The sequence below is a fragment of the Barbus barbus genome, assembly GCF_936440315.1.
Source record: "Barbus barbus genome assembly, chromosome: 18".
NCBI lineage: Eukaryota > Metazoa > Chordata > Actinopteri > Cypriniformes > Cyprinidae > Barbus > Barbus barbus.
The window spans coordinates 22427866-22455361 of NC_136746.1; the positions used below are offsets into that span (position 1 = coordinate 22427866).

Consider the following 27496-nt stretch of genomic DNA (forward strand, 5'->3'; position numbering starts at 1 on the left):
GTACAGGCCGGTGTCCTGAAGAGTGACTTTGTCCAGTTTGAGTGATGCGTTTCCTCCTGCCATCTCCTGAATGGACAGACTGGTGCGGTTGACATAATGCTGATTCTGACGGTCGAGCTGGTCCTGACTGTAGTAGAAGCTGTGAACAACATCCAGTCCGCGCTGCCAGGTGATAACAGTGCTTTTCAGATCCCATGAGCTGTCCATAGGGAAGGTGCAGGGGAGGATCAGCGCCTCACCGTAAAACCCAGTGACAGTGTCTCTGGGAACAGTAATCTCAAACTCAGCTAGAGAGTGAAGGAGAGAAAAAAAACAATGATTGATTATCATAATCACTTACTTGGTTGATGAGATTATTTCAGTATGTTTATATAATTTAAATAAATATTTTAGTTGTATTTAATATAGATAAACCTTTATGAGGAACCGTGTACTGATCTAGCTGTCGAGGATGTAATGCTATTTCTTGGCAAGGATGAATGAAATGGGGGGGGGGGGGGGGGCACACTGAAACTCTCGATAAACTTCAGTGAACCACACTGAAACTCTCGATAAAACTATTTCCTTAAGTCCTTATAAAGGAGTTATGAAAAACCCCATGCCACATACACGTAGTAATGGAAGAACACGTAATAATGGAAAATCTTTATTATTATTAAGCTGATAGGAATGCTGAATAGTCTCAGTTTTCCTTGATTGATCAGTCCAATAAAAGATCTGTTAGGTCTAATACGTCTCTAAGCCTTTCAATAAGTTAAAGAATCTAAAGTTCTACTGAAACTCAACATAAGTTTGTGATCATATTATGGACGTTTTTTCTTCATATTAATTCAGTTTTTTAAAACCCTTTTCTGTTTACTCTTGGGTAACCTTTCAAAATGTAGGCTACTAAAACTTCACATTTACTTTTAAAGTACCTATAAGTACGTTTAAGGTATTAATGTACCATTTGGGACAAATAAGGTACAAATATGTACCTTGTAGTCAACGTACCTTAAGGTGCCCCCTTTTAAAGTGCTATGAATAGGCTAAAACATTGTCATTATGCTGCCCTATCCTCCTGAGACACCCCCAAAAAAGCTTTGTGAATTTAGTATTTTTCATTGTTTAGAGCATTAGACATTTTTTTAAAATTAACATTTTTGAAAAATTATATTTTATTCATATTTTTTTCTATGTCCTCTGTAGAGGACACTAGGACTAAGTTTTTCTAAAAATAAAATGGCATGAATAGACATCAAAAAGGCAAAAACAATGGGATTTGTTTTTAAATCACCAATACATTTTTTCAGGTTTCAGGATTTTTTTTTCTTCTAAACATTGTTTAAGGATGATTCTCAGCTATGTTATAAAATATATAACAAAATGATTTGATATACCATTTTGTTTTATGCAATATGTCTGTACAAATTTCCATAAACTGGTTTTCCCATTAAACACGGTTTGCAAAACGGTTTGCTTCTGTTATTGTTCAGAGAAAGCGTCTAAAAGTTACATGACTTGAGCACTTTTTTCAGTTTCAGTTTGGTAACATATTACAGCCTTTCCTCTTAAGACTTGTTTTATTTCCGCCTAACATAACAACTTACAGTACTGAACAAAATTCATTTTATTATAGTTTGAACGATTTATCAGAAATAGACTACTCACTGAAACAGGAGGCTTCAAAAAGAAGGAGAGACAGGCACAACACTTTAAGGTTCATATCACGGTCCACGGCCGTTGATAACAGGTAAATCCTCCGTAAACTCCTGAATCACCCCAGATGAACTTCGAGATGTTGTGCGACGGGGAAGCGGTCGGAGATCAACAGCAGAGATCCTGTCCCGATTACACCTGCTGAACTTTAAGATGTCAGTCCACTCCGCCACTCTATTTATCTGAAGCTCCGCCTCCAATGACGTCATGGTTTCACTTGTCACTGTGACACAAAACCATATTATAAGTAGCATAAGGTATATTTGTAGCAATAGCCAACAATACAATGTTTGGGTCAAAATTATCGATTTTTCTTTTATGCCAAAAATCCTACCGTAAATATATGAATACTTAATTCAAATTGTAACGGTTAACGTTACACTTCACACAAATTAGCAGTCACTCTCATAAACTGTATACATACTCTATTCAAATATACATTTATATCTTCTGAATCGCTTTCTGTTTAATTATCACATGCTGAACTAAATGTATTATTATTATTCTCCTGTAAATAATAATAAATGTTTTATTATTTACAGGAGAAGCGAAACTGTCATTTACCGGTAACGTTACTTTCATCTGGATCAATCTAACGTTACTCAATTAATCACCGTAAATACACTTTCAAACACATAGGAAATGTGTACCCGCCTGTTTTTACAATCATTATAACACATTTTCACCTTTTAAATGAGAACATACCTGAATTATGAGGATAAACAAGCGCAGAAGCAAACTTCTGTGTCTTTCCGCGGCCGCAGCTTGGTAGCGACTCTGAGGTAAACACAACCCGCATCACCATGGTAACCCGCAGCACGTGCTTTCTCTGGTGGCTAGAACTGTATTGATGTAAACTCAGTCTTTAGTGGTGATACTTGATAGATGACTGTGTGCACAATAAACTCTTCGCATAAATAAATACATGCATTAATAAATAAATAATAAATATTAATAACAAAACAAACATTCCAATTGTGAATAGACAGTGTGTCACACAACTTTAAAGATGATTTTATTTTTTTTGTATCTCGGTTAGATAATGTCCTATCCTAATGACATCTCAATTGAAAATAAATGACCTTTATGACTGGTTTTGAGGTCCAGGGTCACGCATATCTACCTCCTGTAAGAGAAGGGCGACGCTCATCTTTGGTCATTTTTGTGTAATTTTGATTTAATATGAATTTATGTTTTGTAGGAAAGATTGTTATGCTTATTGTTATGTGATCTGATTACTTATGTAACGTTAGGCTATTTATTTTTCTCATTCATTTTTAACATCTCTCTCTTTTTTTAATTGCTATTGTAGCAGGGTGGTTGAATCCATCTATGGGAATGTCATACACCTGCGCTTAGTTTATTAATTCCCCTCCCTTTTTGTTGGATATATAAGGGATGGGTTATGGCCGCTAGGCACGCGTCTTGATACTGCCTTTGTGACGTCATCCGTAGTTGCCGCAGGTATGTGACTCGTTTGGGGTGAACCGGTGCTTCTCGGGCTGTGCAGGCGGTTGATGTGAATTTCTTTCGTTGTTAGGTTTAGACTGTAAGCTGGTTTCCCCGTCTGCTGTGTGCTGGCTGCCCACTCCTCACAGGTATGAGTAGCCGTTTTTATATAACAAGGAGAAATTCACTGGAGGGTGAAGGCGAAGCTGCCATTCGTGTGGTGTGTTCACTGTTCACACCTAGTGCTGTGTGTCTTCTGGCGTCTAACCTTCACGTGTGCGTTTGGGTAGTTGTAGTGGATTATTGGGGGGGGTTCCAATTTGGCAGCTGGCCCGTGCCTCCAGATACCTCTGCTCTTGGTTAATTTGTTTTCTTTAAATCTGAGTTTATTTACTGTGTGTATGAGTAGATGCCGATTGATGGTGTTCATTATTAAAATGCCAATGTAGGAGTTTTTAACTTTGACTCTTTTTAGCTATCTATTATTCAACATTGACTAAAATAAACTTTTCTACTTCTGTGTATAGGACTCATGTTTTCTCACCCTCCCACTCAAAATGAATCTGTGTGCCCTTAGGGCTATTATTTCCCTGGTTCTCCGGGGTGGCGTAGTCGATCATATATTGCCATTTCTGGCGTCTCTCTAGTTGAGAATGAGGTACCCACCCCTCAATTTTCTCTACTCTTGTACCGCAACGCTACACTATGTATTGTTTGGCCATTCTTGAACCGCTGGTTCTTTTCCTTGGCTCATGTTTTTTCACTTTTGTATTTCCTAATCAAGTGTTTAATAATTAAAAAAATAATTATATTATAAGACAATTCGCTAACAATACATTATCAAATAGCTAAGTAATGTGTATAATTGCTGATTATTAATTAATTTAAGAGCACACATTCCTGAATAACTGTCACGGTGCACACAGCAAGGATGGAGGAACACAAACTATGATGTAAACTCAAACAACAGTCTTTAATGACTTCAAACAAGGCAGGGCAAGACAAGGCACACCGGGGAGTAACGAGTAGACCAGACGAAATTTAACAGAACAGACAGGACTTAAATACAAGGGATAATCCCAGATATTAACTAAAACACAGCTGGACCGAATTAATAATCACACTTAAGAAGGACAGGAAACAAACCAAATAAGGACACATGACACGCACAAGAGGACTGACAATAAGCGCAAAGTCCCAAAGATTTAGCATTAATGTGTAGTGATCTAGCCTGTTTTTTTTTAGTTTTAACCCAGTTGCCTGCTGTTGCTATCATATAAAAAGCACATGACAAAGGCATAAGCAAAAGTATCATAACACTTTTTATAGCTGTTACTTTGCTAATTATCTTAGTCTAATGATCTCCTAGTATACATCATCGGATGAAAATAATTCCATTCAATCTCTCTTTCACACACACACACACACACACACACACACACACACAGATTTTTATATGAATTGGGTTAAATCATAGACGCAGTGTTTTAAACCGAATTAGCCAATTAAACTACAAACCTCGCCATTCTAAATCTAACCCTAACATAAACCTCTTGATATGATACACGAAGGACAGAACTTCATGTAAAATATTATAAAATGTTAACTAGCGTAGTTAACATGAACTAAGAATGAACAATACTTCTGCAGCATTAATGTTCATTTCAACATTTGCTAATGCATTAAAATATTATAAATGAGATTAACATTATCAGGTAAACAAACAAGGCTTCAGAATGAACAGAACGTTGTTTTGTGTTGTCGTTAGGTGGTTATTAAAACAATGAAATCGCTTAAAGATAAAAATTCAGATCGTAGCAAACCTGAAAATCCAGAACGCTGTGGGTGCGTCCATCTGATGTCACGGAAACATTACGTCTTACGTCACAGGGCACGACTGTTTTTACGCACCATAGAAATACTTGTTTCAGATGGAGTCTATTTCTGTGCCTTATGTAATATCTTATTGGAATGGTTTAGTAAGTGATATTCCCTGGAAGAAAGTTTGGTCATTACCTCAAATATTGAATTACTAACAAAATGAGAGAAATTGCATTTAAGTTGATTCATAGAATTTACCCGGATAAGTGCAGTCTTAAAAGTCTTAAGTCAAGTCAAGTCTGCTTTATTGTCAATTCTTCCACATGTACAGCACATACATACAGAGAATTATATTAACTATAAGAATTATATTAACACCACCTGTTATTTCTGTTTAGAAAACAATGAAACCTCTTTACTTTTATTCTGGAATTGCTCTTACAAAACATCATTTTGGTGTGACATTCTTGACTTTTATCAAATGTTATGTGAATCCTAATTTTGAGTTTACTTGTTATTTTTGGCTTTCATGATTGTGAAAAAAAGTGTGACGCTTATTTTATAAAATTTTTATTTTCCTTTTAGCTAAATATCATATTCATAAATAAAAAATTTCTAAATTTAAACCTTTTTTTACGATTCAAACATGAAATGAAAATTTATTTTGATTCTATTGAGTTCTCTGCGACCTTGAAAGCCATAAGAACAATGACTTTGAAGGACTTGGCACTTCCTTTGGACTGAAAGAATTGTTTTGACAATGACAGTTGTTATAGTTTTTTTTTTTTTTTTTTTTTTTTTTTTTTTTTTTTTTAAGCATTCAATAAAAACAAAAAAAAAAACATAGAAATACTTCTATGGTTAGGTGTCAAAACTTTATCCAGATTCACATTTCTAAATGAAAAACTGTGCTACAACGGTGGACCAGCAGTGCATAACAAAACAACATTTAAAAAGGAAACAAATTAACTACACAACGGAAAGTTAAAACTGAGCTTAACATGAGGAAGGAGCACAACTGTCAGGCAACTGTGCAGCAAGAGATTAGTGCACCTGATCAGACAATGAGACATTACGAAAGTATTAGCAGTGTTGGGCAAGCTACTTGGAAAATGTAGTGAGCTAAGCTAACAGTTACTGTTCTTTAAATGAACTTCACTACACCAACATGGCAAAAGTAGTTTACTACATCCAAGCTATTTAAAAAAAAAAAAAATATATATATATATATATTGAACCAACATGATACCAAGTCAATGCTCACTCAGAGGTCAATAAAACTGTCAGTCAAGCAGATAGATGGGCATGTTCAGTTTAAGTGTTTATTCAACAACTGTTCCAAACCAATTTGGCAACATAATCAGTATCAAATACAGGGCCGGATTGACCTCAAATTGTGACATAGGCAAAATACATTTTTGCTGTCGGCCGGAAACCTCCTATTGGTAGTTGGTATTATGGCTTTATTGCATACAGATACAGTTATATAAATGGTAACACTTCACAATAAGGTTCAGTAGTTAACATTAGTTAACTAGTGTAGTTAACATGAACTAAGAATGAACAATACTTCAGCATTTATTAATGTTCATTTCAACATTTACTAATGCATTATTAAAATCACAATGCACTGTGAACTAACGTGAACTACCAATGAATGACTATATTTTCATTAACTAACATTAACAAAGATTAATAAATGTATTTTAATGTAATACTGTAATGCATTTTATACATTGTATGCTCATGTTAGATAATACATTAGCTAACATTAATGAAATATTATTGTATAGTGTTTCCATATGTATAAGGCCTACAGATAGGCTACGTTTATTATCGTTGCATGTGTCATTATATTAATATTAAACATTTCACCAAAATCAAGTTCAAATACGAAGCTTTTGACCAGCGAATGTTTATTTTTTTTTTTTCTGATCGTGTCCCGTTTTCTGTCATTTATGTGGGCGTTCTTTTTTTTTTTTTTTTTTTTTTTTTTTTTTAATTTGTCCAAAGTATCATATTATGAAAGATTCAGCGCTTCGCACGAGCTATTTGGCTGTGACTTGACAACAAATGCTAGACTAAGAAACTCTTCTCCGCTCCTCAAATACAAAAAAAAAAAAAGCATTAGCCTTTGTAAAAACAGTTTTTTGAGTAAAGAAAGCACTGTACTTATTCAATCAACAGCTCTTTATTTACCTTCAGACAGCAAACAAGCTGAGATGCTCTAAAATGCAGTAGCCCCTCACTGCAGAACAAAGATCCAGGAGGCGGGGTTGGATTCACATCCAGGGGGTGGAGATGGTAGGTTCAGGTATATGTAAGGTGGGAGGAGTTGGATCTAGATCCAACCACACCCCCTGGATCTTGTGTTCTGCAGTGAGGACCATCTTAACCAAAGAGCACCTTCTGGGATCATTAAACGGAGGTCCTTTCAGCAAGTAGCGCTCCAAGATTTTTTCCTTGAATTTAAATATAATCTTAAACAAATTTAAACAGATCCTTATCCAGAAATCACAGACTGTTAAAGACACTAGATTGCAACCTTTGTGTTGCTTCAAGGCAAAACCCATATATTTGTGTATTCATTCATTCATTCATTTGTTTGTTCATTCACAATTTACAATAATCGTTTAACCATTTATAAATGTTGAAAACCACCAACAATCATGTTGTAAAATTTAGTGATTCTTAGCTTGACTGTTCAGTGTGTATGCCCCAACTCTCCAGACAGATCCTGCAGGCAAAGATAAGTTTTACTCCGATCTATACAGCCTTCTTCAAGACGTCCCATCCAATGACAAGATTGTCATCCTTGGCGACTTCAACGCCAGAGTGGGCAGAGACTCAGAAACCTGGAAAGGCATACTTGGAAGGCATGGTGTGGGCAGCTGCAACGATAATGGACGCTTGTTACTCGAACTCTGCACTGAACAGCAGCTTTCCATTACCAACACTATCTTCCAGCAGAAAGATAGTCTGAAGACAACCTGGATGCACCCTCGGTCAAAACACTGGTATCTCATAGACTAGATCCTAGTGCGCCAGCGTGACCTAAAAGATGTCTTCCACACCAGGGTAGTGCCGAGCGCCGAGTGTCACACAGACCACCGCCTTGTCCGCTGCAAAATTACATTCCACTTTAAGCCCAAACCAAGGAAAGGTGGCGCTCCGAGGAAGAAGCTCAAGGTCTGCAGCCTTCAGCCTGCCGCAGTCAGAGCAGTTTTCCAGGAGAGCCTACGGTCTAGGCTAGGGGAACCCATCTGGCTAGCCGACTCTCCTCCGGCCCCAGAAGTGCTGTGGGACCATATCAAAACTGTTGTCCTGCAAACATCTGAAGATGCTCTTGGATTCACCACGAAGCAAAACAGGGATTGGTTCAATGAGAACAATCTAGAAGTTCAGGATCTGCTGTCAAAGAAGAGATCAGCACACAAGGCTCTCCTGGCCCAACCGTCCTGCCCGCATAAAAAAACAGCCTTCCGCCTGGAATGCAGGACCGACCAGCGTAAGCTTCGAGAGATTCAGAACGAGTGGTGGACCAACCTCGCAGTAAGAACTCGGCTTTGCGCAAAACTGAACTGGATGTGGCACCAACATTACAAGAAACTGAGGAAGCCATTAAACGGCTGAAGAGTGGAAAAGCTGAAGGAGTTCATACCATTCCTCCTGAGGTATGGAAGAACGGAGGCCCAGCAGTGCACCCCAAACTCCATGAATTCTTTGTCTGCTGCTGGGAGCTGGGAAAACTCCCTCAAGACCTCTGTGATGCAGTCATTATCACTCTGTATAAGAACAAAGGGAGAAATTAGACTGAGATGGGTATAAACGAAGTCGGAGCCAGGTCCAAATGGGTTGGGCCTTGTTAATATACCCTACACCAAACCCAACCCTAAACCTACCCTCCCTCTTGGAGCTGTCCCAACCTACTTGCGTCATAAGTCCCTCCCACTTGGAGGTCTCCGGGCTGCATATACTTGGTGTTACGTGGCAAGTGATCTATAATAGAGAATTATATGTGACCCTGAACCACAAAACATAAGTCATAAGTACCACGAGTATATTTGTAGCAATACCCAAAAATACACTATTTGGGTCAAAATGTGTACTCCTCTTTGGTAATTATTGTCTAATTTTTATTTAATAATATGAATTTGTTTTGTAGGAAAGATTGTTATGCTTGTTGTTATGGGATCTGCTTTATTTAGGCTATTTATTTATTTTTAATGTATCTTTCTCTCTTGAATTTCAATTGCTGTGTATTGTTTGGCCATCCTTGAACCACTGGCTCTTTTCCTTGGCATATGTTTTCACTTTTGTATTTCCTAATCATGTTTAATAAAAAAAAAAAAAATTATAATAGAGAATTATATTATAAGAGAATAACAGAATATTTTGTTAACAATAGGCTACATTATCAAATACCTAAGTACTAAACGTGGAGGTTTATTATTGATGATAATTAATGTTTAAGAGCACACATTCTTGAATATAACCACAACGTCCCAAAGATTTTGCATTAATGTGTAGTGATCTAGCCTATGTTTTTCTTAAACCCAGTTGCCTGCTGTTGCTATCATATAAAAAGCACATGACAAAGGCGTAAGCGAAGTATCATAACACTTTTTATAGCTGTTTTATGCGGTTACTTTGCTTTATCTTAGTCTAATGATCTCCTAGTATACATCATCGGATGAAAATAATTCCATTCAATCTCTCTCTTTCACACACACAGATTTTTATATGATTGGGTCAAATCATAGACGCAGTGTTTTAAACAGAATTAGCCAATTAAACTACAAACCTCGCCATCCTAAATCTAACCCTAACATAAACCTCTTGATATCATACACGAAGGACAGAACTTCATGTAAAATATTATAAATTACATTAACATTATTAGGTAAACAAGGCTTCAAAAAGAACAGAACTTTGTTTTTGTGTTATCGTTAGCTGGTTATTAAAACCATAAAATCGCTTAAAAACAAAATTACAGATCCATAGCAACCTGAACAACGAGAATTGCCAAGAAAGCTCTGGGTGCGCCTGTCTGACGTCACGGAAACATCACAGGACACTATTGTTTACATACCAAAGAAATACTTATCCCCATGACTTATCACCACTTATTTCTTGCATCAAGAGATAAGTGTTTAAGTGCACCTGATCAGACAATGAGACATTACGAAATTATTAGCCTATGCTTAGACAACAATTAAGGTCTAAAAGGCAAAAACGTAAGCAAAACTGAAGCAGCAAAAAGTCTGCAAGCCCGTCTGGTCGTGACTGGGCCCGACACGCTGAGTTCATTCGGGCTGGGCTTGGGCCACCACAAACGACTAGATATGCGTCAGTGCACATTTAGACTATCTAGGTTAAGCGTTTAAACTAACATTGTGGACCTGTTTTATAACTATAGATTTAATTTTAGACAAGTCTTGATGATTTGAGAAGGCTAAATTGATCAAACAGGCTATGATCAACTCACTGTCTGCCGCTGGCTGCTTAGTCGTAAATGTAAAAACTTTCATAAGGAATTAAAAAATGCTCCAAAAGCTTTCAAAATGAACTTAATAAAATAACGAAACAAAATACAATCACTTTGCCATTTCATACAAAACGTAAGTATTTTAATGGCAGAAAAAGTAGTGTAAGCTGTTTTGGGTGAAGGGGAAAAAAGACTGACTCGGGCTGGTAATTCTGATAAGCTGTCGGACACGTGCTGGACTAGGGCCTGAGTGTCTCGGGCCGGGCTAAGGCCTAGATTTTAGACCCGTGGAGGGCTCTAAGTACTCATCACAGGGACTGAGCAATGGAAGAAGATCAGTCACATGAGAACCTTTCTGCCCCTAGTGGGTATAAGAAATAAAACCTTGACAATAATCATAAAGACAAAGTACACTATATTGCCAAAAGTATTCGCTCATCTGCCTTTAGACGTATATGAACTTAAGTGACGTCCCATTCTTAATCCATAGGGTTTAATATGACGTCGGTCGCATTTGAAGCGCATTTGTGAGGTCAGACACTGATGTTGGATGAGAGAGCCTGGCTCGCAGTCTTCGCTCTAATTCATCCCAAAGGTGTTCTATCGGGTTGAGGTCAGGTTTGTATGGCTTGGATGCTGCTGCTCGGCCATGGAAGCCCATTCCATGAAGCTCTCTACGCACTGTTCTTGAGCTAATTTTACGTGGCCTACCACTTTGTGGCTGAGTTGCTGTCATTCCCAATCGCTTCCACTTTGTTGTAATACCACTGACAGTTGACTGTGGAATATTTGGTAGCGAGGAAATTTCACGACTGGACTTGTTGCACAGGTGGCATCCTATCACAGTACCACGCTGGAATTCACTGAGCTCCTGAGAGCGGCCCATTCTTTCACAAATGTTTGTAGAAGCAGTCTGCATGTCTAGGTGCTTCATTTTATACATCTGTGGCCATGGAAGTGATTGGAACACCTGAATTCAATTATTTGGGTGGGTGAGCGAATACTTTTGGCAATATAGTGTATATTGCTGAAATATTATTAAACGATCAAAATAAGTAAACAATATGTAGATATTTGAAATTTAATCTCAATTTTAAAACGTATCCTTATCCAGACTGTGATTGGAACTGCTGGGTAGATTACTTATAAATTAGTCTGTTATTACAAATTGCATCATGAAAAGTGTAGTCAGTAATGTAATCTAGATTACATATTTTGGGTAATGTATTCTGATTACTTTTAGAGTACATTTAGATTACTTATGACCTACCTTGTTCAGATTTGAATTCTATTTTAACATTTTATGAATAATTTGTGATCATGTAAAACAAAGTAACTTGTTACAATCGTAATAGATTTAGTTTAATTGTGCAGGGGCAGTTTTCCTCTTGTGCCCGTTACTTTTTGACTCAGGCAACAAGAGATGAGATATAAAAGCCACATTTATTTACAAAGTGCAAACATGAAACCAAGTGAAAAATTATGAACAATATATTGCAGTGGGTAAAAGAGAAAAAATGACAAAATAATAATAGACTATTTTAATTTCACAGTACACAAATGAAAGATGTTGTGATTTGGTTATATCAATACTGTGGCCCAAAATCATGACAAACATACTTCGAACACACTCGCCAACTCTCTAGTAAATGGCTAAAAGGAGCTTTCTTATCACATTCACAATGTACAGGAATTACACAAAAAAAAAAAAAAAAATACAATAAATAGTCAAATAAAATGTTTAAATGGAGGAGGGTTTCTACAGTACGGCTAATGTAACCTGAACTAGGTAGTAGGCATGTCCTGTATTACAGGTGGTAAACTTGTGTGTTTGATGAAAATAACATTACATTTATTTATTTAGCAAAAGCTTTTATCCAAATTGACATACACAGAGGAAAACAAAAAGAGATTCATCATAAAGAGGCAATAAACATGAGAAGTTCAAGTAATACAACGTTTCTGACATCTTTCAGAAAAGTATAAGACAGAAGAGGGAGGAATTAAAGTAAAGTGAAATCAAAAAGGAAGTTTTTTTTTCAGGATTCAGATGCATTGAGTTTTTGATGGTTTCTTAAATATTGTCTGGGATTCTGCATTCTGGATGGGGGTGGGAAGATCATTCCACCAGCAAAGAACAGTGAAAGAAAAGATTTCTGGAAAGTGATGTTGTGCCTCTCTGTGATGGAACTACAAAGCGTCTCTCATTTTCAGGCTTCTGTAGACTCGCAAGGGCAAGTGGAGGGTGCTGAGCCACTGGCTGATATATTTGCAAGACTCTAGAACTTGATGCCAGATGCAAACGGTAGGTTGCAGGGAGATAACAGAGGTCTGATGTGGGCTCTCTTGGGCTTGTTGTGACTAGTTGTGCTGCTGCATTCTGAATCGTTTGGAGAAGTTTGATTGCACATGATAGAAGTCTAGCCGGAAGAGCATTACAATAGTCCAGCCTAGAAATGACAAGGTCCTTGGATGAGAAAATGTGCAGCATGCTCCATCAGGTAGGGCCTGATATTCTTGATGTTTTGCAGTGCAAACCTACATGATCTCTTTGCAACATTAAATATCATTCATTGATTTTACATTTACATTCTGCATCTGTCAAAATTGTGTTTTCCATTCAGAATTCGGATTTCAGACTTGAGTCCCATTTCAGTATGAATCCATGACGGTGGCATCTGTGTGCTGACTCTCCTTGCCTCTCGCTCTCATCTATATAAAGCAATTAAAAGCTTACTTGAATAACAGCTTTAGAAACACATTCACTATAAACGAGCATCAGTTTAAAAATTAACGGGTATAGAATCATTTATTTATACTGCAGTAAAGTCCAGTGGACTCTATTTGAGCTAAACTACAATGCAAGGTTGCTGAGAGCAAACTATAAAGTAGCTGCAGTGTGAAACTGATCAGTTGTTTTAGACACTTAATGTTATTGACAATTAAACATTTTAAATTAAATGTTTAAAATAATTAAAAAAATTAAATGCTTATGAATGACCTGAATACAATTGGATGTCTCTCCTGATGTGTTGTCCCAGGTGTTTGTTGTGCAGTATGAATGTGAGAAAGGGTTTAGTAACTTTGGTGACATTTTATCCAAAAGACACATTGTAAAGTCCTGTCTGTGTGTCCTGCGTGAGGTGTTTGTGTCTGGTTAGTGATGTCTGAGTTCTCCATCAGCCACTGTAGTGTGCGAGAAGGGTAACCTCCATCTGAGGTCACAAGAAGATTCACTCCATCAGTTAACAATGAGAACTGCAGACGAGGTTCAGAGTAGAACGCTGAAAAGCATGCACTCACACACACACACACACACACAGACAGACGGACTGCACGCCTGATACATTACGTGATTAAATCTAGTAGGTTAAATCTAGCATGCATTTAGAGTGTGTTCTTTCAAAGCCTGCTTCAGTCTATAAAAATGTGTTTTAGAATGATCACAAAATTCAAGATATGAGGCAGTATATATATATATATATATATATATATATATATATATATATATATATATATATATATATATATATATATATATATAACTTCATATAGTTAATCAATATCACACAAAGAGTGCTCTGGTCTCACCTAAGTCAGTCGACCTATAGGCTATCCAACACGATATATGGATCTCCAACTGCTGCAATAGCATAAAAACTCTCCTGATATTTCAATAACAATTACAAAATAATAAAATTACCTTTTTTAAACTTATTAGGGTACAGGGCAAGTGCTGAACTTAATGCTCCCCAGTACTACATTCAGCACCTGGCTCATATTCGCAATCTCGACTATATGCTCAAAGCTATCATTTTTCAGAGACTTCAAAATAAGTATTTTGATCGCTTATTCACCACTTCCACCATCAAATGACGGTGACAGTTATATTTCATTGCGTACAGTAATTGCTCTGCAGCAAAGCCATTCAAGCCAGTTCACCCTTACAAAAATTACCTGTGGTATTACATGTGGTAAAACATTAAAAGTACTACACAAAAATTGTGTGGTAATTATCTGGTATTTTTGTTGTATTGTATGTAATATATATGTGATATTCCTGTGGTACTACGGTCATATTTCTGCAGTAATACCTGGCTTTCCTGTAATAGTCCTGTGGTCCTTTTGTTATATTTTTGTGGTATTCCTGTAATAATTTTACAGGGTTTTTTATGGTAACACTTAATTTGCAATGATATTCCTGCAAGAAAAACTGTTTTTCTGTCATAAACCTGTGGTATTACTAGCCTACTTGTCATAATATTAAAAATGTTACAAATACAAAAATGTGACGCACCATACTACATCTGCCATATTACATTTCAAGGCAAGGCAAGTTTATTTATATAGCACATTTCATACACAGTGGTAATTCAAAGTGCTTTACATAAAAGAAAGTGAAATAGACATTAAAAATCAACAAAAACAAGGAATTTTAAAATGATATAGAAATTGATTTAAAATAAATTTAAAGAAAATGATTATACATAAAATTCATTGCAGTCAGTTCGGACATATAGCACAGTGCTCATTCAACAAATGCACAGTTAAACAGATGAGTTTTGAGTCTTGATTTAAATGTGGCTAATGTTTTAGCACATCTGATCTCTTCTGGAAGCTGGTTCCAACTGCGGGCCGCATAATAGCTAAAAGCAGACTCCCCTTGTTTTGTGTGAACCCTTGGTATTTCTAACTGACTCGATCCTAATGATCTGAGTGGTCTGTTCGGTTTATATTCAGTGAGCATATCAGTAATATATTTAGGTCCTGGGCCATTGAGTGACTTATAAACAAGTAAAAGTACTTTTAAAATCAATCCTAAATGTAACTGGAAGCCAGTGTAAGGACCTGAGGACTGGTGTGATATGCTCAGATTTTCTGGTTCTAGTCAGAATCCTGGCAGCAGCGTTCTGGATGAGCTGCAGTTGTCTAATGGTCTTCTTGGGAAGGCCGGTGAGGAGACCATTACAGTAATCCACCCTGCTGGTGATAAAGGCATGAACAAGTTTCTCGTTTCTCCAAGTCTTGACTGGAAACATCTAATTCTTAAAATGTTTTTGAGATGATAGTATGCTGATTTAGTTATTGCTTTGACATGACTACTGAAACTAAGGTCTGTCTCCAGAATCACCCCAAGATTTCTGACTTGATTTTTAGTTGTTTGACCCCTAGAGTCAAGGTATGCATTCACCTTGAGAACTTCATCTTTGTTTCCAAATGCAATGACTTCAGTTTTTTCCTTGTTTAACTGAAGAAAGTTCTGGCACATCCAACTGTTAATTTCATCAATGCATTGGCAGAGGGAGTCAATGGGGCTGTAGTCATTCGGAGATAAGGCTAGGTAAATCTGGGTATCATCAGCATAGCTGTGATAGGCAATTTGGTTCTTCCTCATTATCTGACTTAGTGGGAGCATATACAGGCTAAACAAGAGCGGTGCAAGAATTGAGCCTTGTGGGACTCCACATGTCATGGCCGTCCACTTAGACTTATGCTCTCCTATACTCACATAATAACCTCTCCCTTCTAAGTATGACCTGAACCATTTGAGTGCCATCCCAGAAAGCCCGACCCAGTTTTCCAGTCTCTCTAGAAGTATCTTATGATCGACAGTGTCAAACGCAGCACTAAGATCTAGTAGTACCAGCACTGATATTTTGCCAGAATCAGAATTGAAGCGAATATCATTTATTATCTTAAGTGCTGTCACTGTGCTGTGATGTGCTCGTAAACCAGATTGAAAATTGTCCAGGTATCCTTAAGTAGTTGTTCAGCTGATTTAAAAACTACCTTTTCAATAATCTTACCTATGAAAGGAAGATTTGATATGGGTCTGTAGTTGCTCAACATGGTGTTATCAAGATTGCGCTTTTTCGGAAAGGGCTTAACAACTGCAGTTTTAAGGGAGTTTGGAAAAGTCCCAGAAAGAAGTGAGGCGTTCACTACTTCTAAGAGATCAGCTTCTAAACAGTTAAGCACATTTTTGAAAAAGGATGTGGGAAGTGTGTCAAGATAGCAGGTTGATTTTAAAAAAATTATAATTTTTTTTAAAAACAGTCACTTCTTTTTTAAATTGCGGTCGAATCTGTGTGACCTCTGCATAACTTGAGGATGTGCCAATCTCCTTTCTGATATTATTGATCTTCTCAGAAAAGAAGGAAGCAAACACATTGCATTTGCTGTCGGAGAGCATTTCACTGGGAATCTGACTTGGGGGGTTTGTCAGTCTCTCAACAGTCGCAAAAAGAGTGCGAGTGTTGTTTAACTTACTGTTTATAAGGTTTGAAAAGAAAGTCTGTCTAGCTGTGGCTAGTTCCACATTGAAAGCATGAAGGCTGTCTTTATAGATGCTATAGTGAATTTCGAGTTTCGTCTTCCGCCACATCCTCTCAGCTTTTCTGCATTGTCTTTTCATGCTCTGAACTGCTGTTGATTTTCTCCAAATTGATTTTTGTCTGCCCGTCTTCTTGCTGACCTTTTATCGGAGCAATATCATCAATAAGATTCTTAACTTTTGAGTTAAATGACTCCAGGAGAAGATCAACAGCGTCTGCAGAAATGCTTGGTGTTAATGATATCGCCTTCATAAATAGCGCACTAGTGTTCTCGTTAATGCATCTCTTTCTGATAGAGACAGATCTAGATTCAGTGGTGACTGAGATCAATATATCAAAGAAAATACAGAAGTGATCAGATAGTGCTACATCTATAATTATAATGGATGAGATGTTTAGACCTCTACTGATGAGTAAATCTAGAGTGTGTCCACGATTGTGCGTGGGTCCGTGCACATGCTGACTCAGGTCAAAAGTGTTTAAAACGGTTGTAATTTCTTTTGTAGTTTTGATTTCTGCATTATTAAAATCCCCTGCAATAGCAAAACAGTCCAACTCTGAGGAAATCATTGATAACCGTTCAGTTGAACAGTTCATTTCAACATTTATTCAGCATGTGTAACAACATCATATGACACAATAAAACAATATAAGGCACAATTAAACAAAGCATGAAAATGCAAATTCACAGTATTCAAACATTAACATCTCACAATTAAGTTTTCGCTCATTTGATAATTTGTTGTGAGCAGCCTCTCTCAGGGATCTTGTGTCCACTTTAGGGAAAGCATTGTCTCGCGTAGCCAGAGCTTCAGACTGATGACTGAAGGTCTGGAATCCATTGGCAGCTTTCATTGACCAAGGCCCGCCCATGAGGCCGCTTGACCGACATGTCAAACAACCAATCACAGTTCATTTTGTTCAACGTCAAGTTCCGGGGAGTGGAAATGTCACCACAATAACAGACTCTCGGACGTATTTTACAGATTCTATGGCACAAACTTTAAATATTTCACATACTTTTAAAAATCCAGCGGTTAGTTCATCCTTTCATGAGGAGTTCGGCGTCACAGCATCTTTGTTTCCAGGTGGAACGTTAAAGAACTCGACACGCACGTCTCCCAGAAATCCTGTATAATTCAACCAATCCGATGACGACTTCGAAACTCCTGAAGTGTTTCCACTTTTGTGTGCCACATGTATCAGACGTTTAGCCAACGGTCCGTGGGCGTGATGTCTGAGGCTGAGAATAGGGAAAAGCACATCTCACTTTTTCTGCAAAAAAAAAAAAAAAAAGCACATGAATAATACACATTAATAAATAAATGACAATCTGTCCTTTAGGTTGGTTTGAAAACTACCGATGTGTGTTGGAGCAGGTTTAGAACAAAGCTAGGACAGTTACCCTCCAGGAGCCGAGTGTGATACCCCTGATATAAAGTGTTATAAAAAAAACTCCCAGACGGTTTGGTTTCGGTTTAGTTCCTTTTTACCCTTATTTGGTATTTCCTGTTCTAGTTTCCAGTCATTAGTTAATTATCATTCTCATCACCTGTGTTATATTAATTACCTTGTTTCCTCGTTTGGTTGATCCCTTTAAAAGTCCTGAGTTCTCCCCTAGTCTTTGTCAGAGCTTAATGTTTAATAAATGGTTTTTGTGAGTTGATGCTAGCTATGTGAGCTTTGTTGTTCTGCCCTTTTGTTTCGGGTTGTCTACAGCCACAACCGGTAACAACTACATTCCTTTGTGGGAGCGCTGAAAAACAATTCCAGGAAAGTTAGTCTATAAATTATTAGACCAAAGCCAAAACCATGTTGAACTGTTTTGCTGTTGTTCTGAATATGAGCACAGCTATCATGTGTCCATAGGAACAATGATAAAACAACAACATGACTGCAATTTTGATATTTCTCTTTTACAACAGTACATTAAAAATGTAATTAAAAGTGAGTAGAGATGCAGGACATATCAGCAGATGATATATTATTGGCCATAAGAAGGAAAATTCAAACATTGTTATTGCACCAATAACTTAATTTCCACCAATAGTGCCACAGATAATTACTGTAAATCTGGTATATTTGCATGCATCAAAGAAATCCCTGATTACACGCAGGTTCTTTCATTTTGCAATTTAGACAATGGCACTGAGCAATAACACACTTCGGTTTTAGTTTGTTTGACAGATGTTTTGCCAGAGCAACTGTGAAAAACAATAGTAGAGATTTTATATTATCATGAGAAGTGTACAAATGTTTTCAGTTCATTATGAAACTGTGTGTGTGACAAAGAGTGTGTTTAGAATGTGAGAAACACACACTCTAGGTTTTCTTTTTCTGCTCCCTACTCACTAAATAGGAGCATTGAGGGCTTTCAAAAAATATGCTCCTCAATTCAGATCAATCCATTCCCCAACCTGCTTCTACTGCGCACCACATACATAATCTGGAATATTGTGAACACAGAGTAATACAAACAGTGAAATGTCTTGGACCACCAACAGGTCAATCAAAATTGAGGATTGATACTTAAGATTTTTTCTAAATACAATTTTCTATTTACCTCACTTTCAGTTTAAGGTCGTACCTCTGTCCTTTTATAGCCTTCTCAGCTCATTGAGAATCCAGGAATCTGTGAAACAAGTAACCACTTAAACAATTATTTTTTTTATATAAACAATTTATTTTATCTTATAAATAATTTAGAGAAATAAAAGGTGTTTTGAAAATTTTCTATAAAATATTATACTAGAGACTTTAGATGGTTTAAAATGATACAGAGTGTAATCAATGAAGCTGCCATTTACAACACTTGCATCATGTCTGCACTTCACTGAAGAACGTTATGTGGTAACATCTAAATGAACTGGTTAACATGATCAACCTGACTGTATTGACAGATCAAAGTAATTTTTAAGATCAGGTAAATATTGGCTCTATAACAGCTGCATCAACTTCATAGAGAGCATATTGTTTACTATTTACTGTAACCGCTTTATAATATTCTTCATTTTGTGAGAAGTGTTTGTTTAGATAAAATATAAATACCTGAAAGATGTGACTCGAGATCTCAGTCCACTAATTTGTCCCTTACAGTTTTCAAGTTCCTCTCTGAGCCGCTGTTTTCTTCCGGTAGCCCTTCTATTCTTTGCATTTCTTGAACCGATTCATTTACAGGGGCCTTGAAAAGATACATAAGCAGCACAAACATTCATTGTCTTTTGTGGTATTGTGTTTTGAAAAACTGGAATTGACGGTTTTATAGTATTTAGCCTACTATTTTTCACCTGTTTTCTTGTGGACTTGTTTAATTAGTTGCTGCATTAAATGCTGTCCAGTCTTTGTTTCTGTTATATATGTGTGTGTGTATATATATATATATATATATATATATATATATATATATATGTATGTATGAAAGACTGGCAAAAAGAGCATACTTACTGAGGCTGAGCTGACAGTCTTTTCAGCTTCATCTGAGCTTTTTCGTTTTACAATTCTTCATTTAGCCTACCGTATACTTTAAACTGGTTTTCATCCAGGTCTGACTCTGTAATATAAAAACACGTCAACAATAGGGCTGTCATCTGATTGAGCTTAGTAGCTAAGAGTTTTGTTTTACTCAATATCCTTTTAAATGTAAAACCAATATAACAATTAAAAGCTAGGCTAGACAATCTATATGAATGACAATCCTTACCTAAATACACATACAGTACAATACGGAACAAAAGCAGATTTCTGCAGCAGCACTCTTTACTTGTTTAACTCACACAGAAAACACATGATAGTGTATTACACCGAACTCAGTATGAATTTTATTAATCTATTAAATCGTGAAAAGTGCTATACTATGTACTGATCCACCAATGTAAGTTAGTTCAGTTACGAACATCACACTATTGAGCTGGGCATTTTTTTGGACAATTTATGAACAAATAACTCTTATGAACTTGCTCTTTTAATGAAGAGCTGTATGTTATTTCCAGGCGGTCTAAATCAAGTTTCGTTATATTGATATTTGTTACTATCTCATCTAAATAGTGCTCGCGTGGTAAATTAAGCGGACAAATACAACACAGTTAGAATAACATATGCACATAAATGTACAGCAGAAGCACTTAATCTAACGTTACTCACCAGCAAAATACACGATTCTGGCGATGAACGGAGACGTCTGGTTCTGGTATGTTTCGTCGTGAATGTGTCTTCAATGAACTCGATAGACCCGTTTCGACTGAGTTTTCTTCGAACAAAAATAAAATAATCAGAAACGCAACATTTTACAAACTGTCTGGTTCGCGGTTGGCGGTTGAGAGAGGCTTGACGTCTCGGTTCAAAATCCAAAAGTGTGCCAAAAGTCTGAGAGTCGCCATTGCCATGGAAACGGGCGGCAAGCAACACAAGCGTAAATGCCTGTGTATATAATATAATTATTAATGTTATGTTAACGTGTATAATTATAATAATTGATTATTTTGTGTACATATATATATATATATATATATATATATAAAACACACAATACATACTGGACTATTTCATATCTTAAAAATATTGATGTCTTTTATATTGTAACTATAACAGCTATAATGTAATCAAACTAAATTTAAATCATAAAACGAACATTTTTGTGAGAATGTACTATCTGTGCTAGGGAATTAATTTGTAGTTTAATAAAATTTTCAATTATGATAAAGTGAGATCAGACCATTGTTTATATTGTAAAATACTTTAGTAGTTGATTACAGCTTGGCATTTTTATCATATTAATTCAGATTATTTCTGCCAGCTAGATGTCATTGTTTTGTAAATATCACACAAAACCCATACAAATAAACACATTGTGTTTTCTATAGTAAATTCATGCTGTATAGAAAGTGCTATGGTAACCCTGTCATATTTAGCTGTGTTGGACTTACCACACAAAATTACAATTGCATTACACTTGAGTCATCTGGTTTTTAATTATATATCTGCAGGAAAAATAAACTTACACTAGGCTATTACATATGTACCTCAGGTCGCTAGTGACATTATAGCTTACACTTTTTACCAAAAAATTAAAAATACAGAAAAGTGTTTTACATTTTTATTTTGTTCTTGTTATATTGTTTATAAATAATAGATTGAGCGAACTGTTTTTTTAGTGTGAACTATCCTGGGTGACTCTTTGCTGTATTGTTTCCTGTCACAATCACAGCACAATTTAATTTGTTAGAACTGTGCAACCCAATAAATAATTTCTATATTTTAGACTAAGGTCTAAAAAGTGTTGTGTGGTACAGAGAGTAGATGGTGCTAATAATAGCAATCACGGGTTAAACTAATAATATATATATATATATATATATATATATATATATATATATACCTTGCAATGCAAATCACTTCTGAACAAAATGCCTGCCAAGTTTGTTAAAAAAAACCTTTACCCTTTTCTTATGTCCTTCACTCAGTACATAAATTGTTATGCCCGGTTTAGCTTCTGGAAAACAAAAATAACAAAAACATGGCAGGTACATGGTAAGGTCATATCATATCCAAGTCTTGATTTACATTCATACTCCTTAGCTGAATATACGATGCCTATGATAACCACATTTAGTCTAGATTAGTCTACCACCATCCTGATAGAACAGTTCTAAAGATCCATGTGACTGTAAAGCAGTCAGTGTTCTTTATTTTGAATTATGTATAATGTTTATATATTGCAGCGCATAAGAAAACAAAAACTAGCCAGATCAGAAAAGTCACCACGAAGCTACTTCAGTAACTGTTTTACTTTCATCACATGATGAAACAATGAATAATTTTAAGTTTTGACATGTAAATAAGGCATTTCTTCTTAAAGAGATTATAATCCGAGATTGCTGAAATCAAAAGAACAATAATAAAAATAGTGCATAGTCAGCATAGTGCATGAGACCATTATCATATATTAAAAACATTCTTTTATTTGTAGATTGAAGCAGACTGTAATGCACATCAACTATGTAAACTAATTAACTTCTCTGTGAAAATACAAAAAATAAACCAAAAATAATGATTACACCGAGATTAACACCTTAGACCTCTTGTTTATGCAGTTTCATGACTTCTCACCACCTTCTTGTACCTCCTTGCACACTCACAACAGTGAGAAACAGCTTTTGTTTCATTCATTGGCTCCATCCTTCTTTCATTTATACTTGCTCAGATTCCTTCTCCACATTCCTATATACTGCATGGATACTTGAGGTGGGGAATGTGTATGATCAACTTTATTGACTGTGTTTTAAAAGTAAAAAATAGGCTTAGTTACACACTGAAAATAAAAAACAGAAGTCACAAACCCCACCTCAAAATTCAGTGGTCCATTCTCCTAACTGTTCTTCCTTTTTTGTTTGGCTTCTTTACATTCTTTTTACTTGCATTCTTTACCTTAATTTCCTTTCACACTGTTCTTGTATTCAGGCATACATTAACGCCTGTAAAAATCCACCACAGAGATTAATTGGTCCTGCTATGTTACCATAGTTTTTACAGTGCTACCAGCAGGGAGAAGTTCTACAAATTGCAAGGTAGAATGGCTTCTGTCTAAGACAGAAGACGCATAAATAAAATAAGAATATTTATAATTTCCAAATACCAGTGGCATGCATTCCCATGATGAATGAGAATCAGTTACACTAAACCAGTGTACAAAAAGTGCAATATGCCTATCTGTACATAAAGACTTTTTTTTTTTTTGGTATTTTATTTCAAAATTGCTTAGGCAGTGTTAAGCCTGGGTTATCTGCAAACTAAAGCAAAGACTCAAGGGTTATTAAATCATTTGTGCACAATCATTCATTTGTTTTCTCAGAGTTCTCTGTCTGTACATCCTGTCCGGCAGTTTGTACGGTCTCTGTTTGCACATGCTCAGTCTTGGCTACAGGTTTAGCCTCTGCAGAGTTTTGAGCAATGCTCTCAACCTTTGTGTTGGGTTTCTTAGCAATTGGTGGAGGAACTTTAAGCATCTTGTGCGAGTCATTAGACTTGGCTGAATCGGAGACAGATGCTAACTCTGCCGCCAGAGTTTTCCTCAGGTCAGCCTGAACCTCTAAAGATGGTGTCTCTATTATGACCTTCTTTGGGCTTTTGGAGAAGATGAAGCTGGCCATAGATGCAGGGGAGTTTGGTACAGTGGTGCCATTAGCCGTGGCTGGAAGAGGGGAGCGCAGACCAAACCCTTTGGGTTGGTTTTCTTTTGAAGACTTAGCAGCCGCCTTTAGACGAATGACTTCCTGTAGACGCATAGAGGGGTTTGCTGGTGAAGAGACTACGGGAGGTGTGGAAGAGACAATGGCCTTTGGGATTTGGGATTTTGGCTGCTCACCATCTGGCTTTGAGTGTATTTCAATAGTGCTTAATTGCTTCTCTGAATTATGCGGGGTCTTGTTGGGTTCTTGTGCTTGATGTTGAGTCTTTGGCTCACTGATTGATTGGTCCTTTGGTTCTGTTGTACTTGGCAGGGTTTCTGGGTCAGGCACTGCAGGTTGAATTTGTTCCTTGAGGGTTTGGGGTTTGGGTTCTGTTTCAGCACAGGGTTGTTTAGTTGCTGGTTCAGCAGGAACTGGATTGTTAATTGGTTCAGTAGGTGGACATGTAGCTGATGAGCTTTTTGCCTCAAGTATTGTATTTTTTGTTTTTTCAGCAATGTTATTTGATTGAGTTTCTGGTTCAGGTGATCTTGGCTGAATATTTGATACAGTGGTTGTGATGAGGGACAGAGCTTCAGTTTTTGGCTCTGTGTTGGAAAGTGCTTCCACATCGGGGGGCAGTGATGTCAAAATCAAAGATCGTCTGATTGGCTTTGGAGGTGCCTCTTGATTGACACCTGATTTTGGTTTGGGTTGTGAAGATTTATCAGGATCTACAGCAGGGCTCTGACTGGACTTAACAGACCTAAGACGAACCATCTGTAGGAGAGACTGGGTGACCACAGGACCGGAGGTCTCCTCTTTGGCCGGAGAGGGATTGCTTGTCCGTTTCTCTGTTTCTGTCGTCTCTAGTCTGTCCTCCATATTTACACTACTAGGTGGAGGAGGAGGAGGAGAAACAGTGACTTGAGATCTTACATCAGTAGGTAGTGGAGGAGGAGGAGGAGGAGGAGAAACAGTGACTTGAGATCTTACATCAGTAGGTAGTGGAGGAGGAGGAGAAACAGTGACTTGAGATCTTACATCAGTGGGTAATGGAGGAGGTGGAGGAACAGTGACTTGAGATCTTAAGTCTGTGGGCACTGGAGGTGGTGGAGGAACGTTGATTTGTTGAGAAGTTTCAGATGATGTTACTAACACATTGTGTGTCGAAGGTTGGGATTCTCGCGGACGGGATGTGATTTTCTGTGGTTCAGTAGGTGGTCTTGGTGGAGGTGGAGCTTCCTGCAGTGGTGGTGGTGGAATATCTGGCGGTAGTTGAGGCATTGTCAGCAAAGACTGTGGCGAAAATGGTAGGGGCGGTGGAGGGAGGTCAGTGTCATTTTGCACAGCGACAGGAGTTGCTGTACTCGTACCTTCTGGAGGTGCTGGAGGAGGAAACAGAGGTGGTGGAGGGATCCAAGAAGTCAAGTCCTTTATTGCTTTGGCAGCTAGTGTAGGAGTTAAAGGAACAAAGTCCGGAGGGGGCGGAGGAGGTTTGGCTTGGCTGTTGTTTGGTATTGGTGGGCAATGCTCTGGGGGAGGTGATGGAGATGGGGTGACATGGGCAAGTGGCGCTACGGATTCAACTTTGCCTTTTATCTCTACTGTCTGCAAAAGTGGTGCTACATTTACTCTGTCAGCATATGCCAAAGCCACATCTGGTTCATCTGCAATTTCAAGACCTCTCTTTTTGGCCCAGCATGCATAGTTAACAGGTCCAGGCCCACACAGCAGTTCAAAAGTCCGCTGGTTTTGAGCCCAGGTCTCAGGAGGAGGAGCTGGCGGAGCCAGTACTTTGGGATGGGTGGGAATCTCAAACAGAGACAACAGAGCCATTACAGCTGGTGAGGAATTGTTACCTTTGATTAGACTTTTTGCAGACAGAAGGCTCTTCTTAAGTTCAGCAAGCCTATCGATGTAATTTGTGTATGATTGGGGTGCGCCAATGGAAGACACTTGAAGGTTATTTTTGTGTATCTTTAGCTCCGCTAACATCGTTTTCTTGTCTGTGCCGACTGGCTGGCTCTCCTTTGATGGGACAGTTGTGGGTCCATTGGAGGGAGGTATCTTAGGGCTTAACTTGTGAGTGGTTGTCTTCATGACAACAGGGTATGGTGATACATCTGGAGTGCTGACATCAGTCAAGTAGGTAGGACTCTCAGATGTTTTCCAGGACTGTTTTCCATTGTGTAAAGAGTATGACCTGCTGGGAGGAGCTGGAGGTTTCTTGCCTCGTTTAATCACTGATAGGTTACGTGCAGCAGCAGATCCGGTCTTTCCACTGTCCTCCTCCTCGGTAGAGCCCCCATTCACATGAGTAGTTTTAACATGGGAACTGTGGTTATTCAGCTTGGCTGGTCTATTAGTGTTTTCAACCTGACTCCCTCTGCTGGCGACACGGGGAGTGCTACTCCTGGAGATGGTAGAAGAATCAGATACAAGCGTTTCTGATGATCCCGAGTGGGTCCATCCAGAATAGTTTGAGCGGGTTGAGGAACAACGTGAAGAGACTCTAGAGGAAGCACGTGTGGATGCTGGACTGGCTGACACCAGGCTGCTTTTGCTGACAGTTCGGACACTGCTGCGACTTTGGCTGCGACTGAGCTCCACAACATCCACAGATGGTGGAAGTACAGCATTTGGAATGATTTTAGACATGTATGTGGCCTGAGGTGAGATGGACATCACTGCACCGGTTGGGTTTTCTGTCCAAGGAATACCTAGAGCGCCTCCTCCTGACTGGTTTATGAGCCTGTGGAGGACGTCATCTTTAGGCTTTGTCATTGTGGGGAGCTCTGTGCTGTCTTTCTTAACCGTGTATAGGTGCTGTAGATGGTCTTGCAAACTTTCTTGTTCAGAACTGGAAGACGTGCCGTCCACAGTGGAAATTATGGCGGGTATGATCATGTCTCCATTGAAAAGCTGATCATCATGAGGATTTGTGGTGATCCATGCTGCCCTGTCCAACCCTTAAATTAATAAATAAATTATTAAATTATACACATACACACAGACTTATACATATATATGTATACACAGTGGTGTGAAAAAGTGTTGGGCCCCTTCCTGATTTTTTTTTTTTGCATGCAATTTTTTTAAAATATTAATCAAACATAACACAAGTAAACAAAACATGCAGTTTTTGAATGAAGTTTTTTATTATGAAGGGGAAAACAAAATCCAAACCCACATGACCCTGTGTGAAAAAGTGTTTGCCCCCTAAACCTAATAACTGGTTGGGCCACCCTTAGCAGCAACAACCGCAATCAAGCGTGTGTGATAACTTGCAATGAGTCTGTTACAGCGCTGTGGAGGAATTTTGGCCCACTCATCTTGGCAGAATTGTTGTAATTCAGCCACATTGGAGGGTTCGAGCATGAACCGCCTTTTTAAGGTCATGCCATAGCATCGCAATAGGATTCAGGTTAGGACTTTGACTAGGCCACTCTAAAGTCTTCATTTTGTTTTTCTTCAGCCATTCAGAGGTGGATTTGCTGGTGCGTTTTGGATCATTGTCCTGCTGCAGAACCCAAGTTCGC

General features: G+C 37.7%; 1 protein-coding gene across 1 annotated transcript in view; it reads right to left on the reverse strand.

The window, feature by feature from the left end:
• Window positions 1-22732: 22732 nt before the first annotated feature.
• LOC306884453 (uncharacterized protein) overlaps window positions 22733-27496 on the reverse strand; it is a 30165-nt gene continuing 25401 nt past the window's right edge. Inside the window, exon 7 of the mRNA XM_079440319.1 lies at window positions 22733-26926. Within this exon, the coding sequence (XP_079296445.1) occupies window positions 23619-26926 (3308 nt within the window). The 3' untranslated portion in view covers window positions 22733-23618. The remainder of the gene's footprint in view (window positions 26927-27496) is intronic.